The sequence below is a fragment of the Babylonia areolata genome, unplaced genomic scaffold (assembly GCF_041734735.1).
Source record: "Babylonia areolata isolate BAREFJ2019XMU unplaced genomic scaffold, ASM4173473v1 superscaf8, whole genome shotgun sequence".
NCBI lineage: Eukaryota > Metazoa > Mollusca > Gastropoda > Neogastropoda > Buccinidae > Babylonia > Babylonia areolata.
This window is the reverse complement of record NW_027468374.1, coordinates 103,159-109,059: the sequence shown is the minus strand read 5'-3', so window position 1 is coordinate 109,059 and position 5,901 is coordinate 103,159. Positions and strand designations below refer to the sequence as shown.

Here is a 5,901-nt window from a genome sequence, read left to right as displayed (position 1 = left end):
TTTGTATCTTTTCCTGTATGCAGGAGTTTTTGTTTGTTTTTTTCCTATGTTCTTATATATGCAATGCTATACTATAACGTTTTGATGTGAACATAAAAAAAAGACAAAAGAAGACAAGACAATGACAGTGAAGATACAGTAACAAAGAAAAACATGCATGGAAAATAGAAATGTATACAAAAAGAAGGCCAGCCAAACCAAATTTTTGGGTGTTTTTTTAATTCACTGTCCCACATATATTGACAATTTCAATTTTTTTAATACAATATTTCTTTCTTTGTTACACATTTAGTTTGATGAAAAGAAAAAGTACAGACTGAAACAACACTTAAAATAATATCCTTTGTTTCCAACAACAGCAAATGAAATAAAATATAAAATAAAGATGAGACACTGACAGAAAAAGTAAATACATAATGGCCTCCAATATACTGCCCGCTGTTTGCCACCTGTACCACAAAAAGCTGCAAATTACCCACAAAATTAATTAACCCTTTTGCATGTTCCTTATCAAAACATGAGCAAAAAAAAAAAAAAAAAAAAAAAAAAAAGAAGAAAAAGAAAAGAAGAAAAAAAAAGGGCAGTCAAGACAAGTTCATTATTCATATTGTGCTGATCAAAGTACTCAAAGTAAGGACTGTCAAATACCAAACATCAGGCTGTTTTTTTGTTTTGTTTTTGTTGTTGTTGATTGTTGTTTTTCTTTCGTCTCCCTTACCTTTGTGAGTGTTGCCATTTTGCTTTCCAACTTATGCCTACTTTTTTCAAGTAAAATGTCAAGAGATGAATGTACAATTTTCACCCAATAAATTGCCAGACATGTCATTTCCTTTAAAAATGTATCTTGTATAGGAAAAGGAAAAGAAAAAAAAAGGCCATTTCCATTTCCCAACTGGCCTTTAGCAGAAGAAAACCAATACACAGCACACTTGAATTTCAGGAAGCATGTATCTCTCAGTTTTGAACATCCTGGAAAATGCAAAAGCAGTGGAACAGTAAATAACAAATAATGTTGGCAATATTCCATCTAAAATAACTTAACACTTTACTTGAACTGACAAGGTGTTAGAAATCCTTTTTTTTTTTTTGCAATAACCTGCATAAACATAATTGTGTGCATATTCTATGTGTGTGTGTGTGTGTGTGTGTGTGTGTGTGCGAGTGTGTGTGTTGAGACCGAGAGATGAGAAAAAGCATGAGAATGCAGAGACGATGTTTGTGTTTAAAATCACTAATTAATGACTAAATATATGCAACTGGATATTTGTGCTTTAACTATCTCATCCAAAGTATATGCACTGTAGTCTGTTGTAATTCCATCCCTCTTATTTTTCATACACTATGCATACACACAGATATGCCACCAAGGTCACAAAAATCATTAATAATCAAAACGTCTTGGGGGAACAATCTAACACAAAGTAAACATGCATAAACAGATAAATAACGCTTTTGATAAAAATAATGAAAAAAAAAAAATTGGCTAGACATTTGAATAAATAAAAATTATTTCAGTAAAATATGACAAACAACAATCAGATAAAAACTGATCAACTGCTACAGCTGTTAATAAATAAAAATTATTTCAGTAAAATATGACAAACAACAATCAGATAAAAAGTGATCAACTGCCACAGCTGTTGTGTTAGCAGATCAATATCAACAAAATGTCAGACTCTCGGAACAAACAAACAAATGTAAATAATGTTTGACTGGACTTGAATATTGAGGAGATGGGGTAACGGGAAAGGGGGGAGGAGGATTTTCCAACCACCAGAGGTCGATGACTTTGATACCTCTGAAATTTTCTATTCACATGCCTCATGTGATTCAAACATACAACTTGCACAGATGCACACAAACTCTCACACACACACACATTGTGTCAACAGTTTTACAAAGCAAGTGACTTCTGTATGAAGTCACTCTATTTACAATGGCAATCTGCAATATGCCCATGCTTATGCCATGAAAAAAACCTCTCCACAATATCATGCCCACATGTCAGGGAAACCCGCTTTGTTGCAATGTTTCATTTCCTGCACAACGGGAACCTGCACATCAGTTTTACACCAACAGCTGAATTAAAAAACTCAGCTACTGAAAGCCCAACCGATATCTGGGAATGGGAGGGGAAGGAGGGAGTGGTGAAGGGGGTGAGGAAATCCCCAGTTCCATACCCAGTTCAAACCTTTGTCTTCAACTTCAAGTTCAAATGTTTGACACAATGATGTTCACTTTGGTCACCAATATTCACCCTTTTTGTGTTTAAGGTTTGAAGGCAAAAATCCTCTCTGTTTTATTCTTGACAGTTGACTGAAAATAGGGTGATTCTTTAAAACTTTATTTTGGTTTAGGAAGAAGGGTCAAGAAAGTATGTACAGGTGCAGGTCAAGAGGGAATCCTCTTCTGAGCAGCTCCACTGTAAAATTTGTAAATAATTTTTTTTTTTTTTTAAAGATAAAAAAAAGGAAGAAACAAAAACAAAACAAAGCTAAGTCAGAAGAAAGCAAGCCTGAGAAATGGCACACTGCATCAAGCATAAAAGCAACTGCTGTGGTCAGAACATATGCATGTACTACAACACAATCATACTCATGATACTGATTATGACCGATATATTGTGACAATCACAAACTGAAACTATTCATATTCTCATCCGAACAAGTTCAGTAGTGAGATATGACAAAGACAAGCAAGATTCATAGGTTAAAAAATTTTTGTTAAAGGAAAATGGAAGAGTCTTTAATTAAAGTGAAGCACACAGTTGTTGATGTTTTCCCCTCAACAGTTGTTTATTCTCCCCCCTTGTGTGTGCATTCTTCTTCCTATGATGATCCTTCTCGCGATGACCCATGGTTTGGTTCCGGAGATGACCTAGGCACCATACACACTCTCATCGCTGTAGGCGATATACAAGAAAAAATCCTCTTCGTGATGCTCCTGGAATCAGAAACAACAAGTTTTTAATGAGTGGAATCAAAAGGAGGAGTTTGTATTATACACCATGTTTGGTGTTTACATATACTTACCATGTCAAACTGATGCAAACTAGGCCTATGGTTTGCTCTGTTTGGCCAAATTTCGCGCGGCTAACAGTGAAAAGACGCCCCTCTTAGTCTGGCCCGCTCTTAGCCAATCAAACGCCTCTAACAGCTATAAGCAAACAAAATTCCATTTCTTGGTATATTTCTATATTAAACTCCAACATCAGTGATACAGTTATAATGTCAAACAGAAAGCATGTTTTCATGCAAACACATGACAAAATTCTGTTTATTCTGCTTGTACTTTAATTCCATTTTTTATTTTGAAATAAGTTTGTTTTTAATAACACTGATGAACTTGAAACATGCGAGGTGAAAATTAAAAGAGCAATGCCACACACATTAAAATGAAAACACTAAGTTCTAATTTAGAACACACACATACACACACACACACACACACTGAAAAAACAAAGTTTTATAACAAACGCACACACTCTCTCACACACACACATGGAATATAATTATCTGAGGCTAGGACTGGTAACAGAAAAAAAAAAATCACAAAAAGTATGCATTTAATTTGGTGTTAACTATTATACTAATAACAATATCATGATCTGTAGCTCATACTTGACCAACTTGAACTAGTCTAGGTGAAGTTCTTTGCATTTTCCATTATGTCAAATGTAAAAAACAGAAGAAAGTTGTCAAAACCTGATATAGAAAGTAACTACAATACAATACAATCCAATCTGTAGCTCATACTCGACCAACTTGAACTAGTCTAGTTAAAGTTATTTGCATTTTCCATTATGTCAAATGTAAATAACAGAAGAAAGTTGTCAAAACCTGATATAGAGCCCCCATGGTTGCAGATGTGGGGGGGATGACATTGTTCACGAAGAAAAAGAGGGCATCTTCAGGACGAAGGTGGATCCGCTTTCTGATGAGAAAGTAGAACTGTCCAACTGTCAGATCTGAAGGAACCAAATACTTCTTCTTGTCCAGGTCTCCCACACGTGCCTTGGGGGCTTTCTCCACAATCACCTGCACATGAATACATATTTTTACACTATGTCTTCACAGTCCTCTACACTGTATGTCTCATTCATTAACAGTCCAAACCTGATTTAAAAAAAAAAAAGATTTCCTGAAGTAAAAACACTTCAGTATTTCAAGTAGCTGCAATTTCAGTATGAATACACACCAGGCCATATTAGCAATACAAGACAGAAAAATATTTCATTCCACTCCATGAAATGAAAGCAAATTGATGTTAACTAGTGCAATACTAAAACTGTTACATTCTAACATAAGAGGGTAGAGAGAACCACTAAACCTGTATATGAATGTAGGCTCATGTCTTATAATGATCGATTAACTTATTCCAAATTATTTTACCTTAAGGGAAGAAGGATACGTGGCGATCTCACTGAGACATGTAAACTTTTCAATGGTAATGTTGATGTATCTTGGTATCAGTTCTCCTCTGCACCTCAGTTACAGTTCCACAAGGCATACGGATGGACATTTTTTTGTACAATGTTTAAATACTAACACAAGAAAGTTTTGCTTCAGTAACCAAGTTACGGATGTATGGAATCAACTGCCACTACATTTAGATTTTAAAACAAGCACCATCAACTAACTCATTCAAAAATCAACTGGAAAATTCTACAAAATTCTTAACTATTTTTGAGGTTGAATAAGTAAAATGTATTGAAGCGTCAAACCTTGACCAAAAGTCTGTAGCAGAAAGTGTCATGAGATCAAAGAAGGGACTGTTTATGAGCTTCAAAGTTTGTTCATGTCCCAAACCTATTACTACTACCACATATACTTTTACTGCTGGGAGGGGAGCAGGGAGGGTTTCTTATTCTGCAAATGTCGCATTTCATCAGAAACAGGGCTTCATTCAGCATTTTATTTTATAGTCAATAAAATTGTGGACAGTCGTTGGCTTTCAATGCAGGAAAATAAGCATTCTTTCACTGGTAAAGGTCGTATTTTAACCTTAACCCTTGTTTGCATAGATGGTTATATCCAGGTGCTTCACACTGAAACGAACATTTATCAACTGCCACCTTCTCTTAAATTGGATCGTTTTCTGATACTGTTGGAAACTGTGGTTTAAAAAAGAGCTTATAATGCTGCTATCAACCAAAGCGATTCCTCAATCTGTCTAGATCATGCTACGTCATTTTCCAACTGATGTTTCCACATCCGCCATGTGACTTCGTCATTGTTTACAACACAAAACATTCCACTTACTGGCACACGATCAGGATACTTTTTGCGGATCTTCTCTCCTTCAGCACGTCGTTTCTCAAAAGGATGCTCTTCTTTGTACTGCCACTTCATGGTGTATGCGGACACAGCTGTATATATCAAACAAATCTGATGATTTTGTGACTCGCTCGATCGATCTACGTTCTGGTTCGCGAATGAAGATGGCGTAACTGAAGACTGAGCACTAATGTAAACAGAAAAATTCATACGACATCAAAATAGTCCATTACTTTGGTAATTATCGAAATGTTGAAACGATCTTTTGTCATAAGATCTATTCACACAGCAAGTGTACAACTCTAGGTAGTTTCTTTTATTAAATGTATAGTTGGTTTGAAACAAATTTCGGATTGGTATAAAGATTTCAAGTCCATGACGTCACCGACACAGTATCACATGACACACCTGGCCTATTACTCCTCCACTATTTTAGAATCTGTGTGTGTGTGTGTGTGTGTGTGTGAGACAGACAGACAGACAGAGAGAGAGAGAGAGAGAGAGAGAGAGAGAGAGAGAGAGAGAGAGAGAGAGAGAGAGCGAGCTGAAATGGCCCCTTTTCGTTCTTTTTTGTTGTTGTTGATGCCAAGTTAGCGAAAAATAGATCAAAACCACACACCCCACC

The 5,901-nt window shown here is 35.8% G+C and overlaps 1 protein-coding gene across 1 annotated transcript; it reads right to left on the bottom strand.

Moving 5' to 3' along the window:
* Positions 1 to 200: 200 nt before the first annotated feature.
* On the bottom strand, positions 201 to 5,579 carry LOC143278273 (gamma-aminobutyric acid receptor-associated protein-like). The gene is made up of 3 exons (XM_076583247.1): positions 5,262 to 5,579; positions 3,840 to 4,037; positions 201 to 2,943 (listed from the first exon to the last, which is right to left on the bottom strand). The coding sequence occupies exons 1-3, from the start codon at positions 5,484 to 5,486 to the stop codon at positions 2,878 to 2,880; spliced, it is 489 nt and encodes a 162-aa protein (XP_076439362.1). The 5' UTR covers positions 5,487 to 5,579; the 3' UTR covers positions 201 to 2,877.
* Between the last annotated feature and the right edge of the window lie 322 nt (positions 5,580 to 5,901).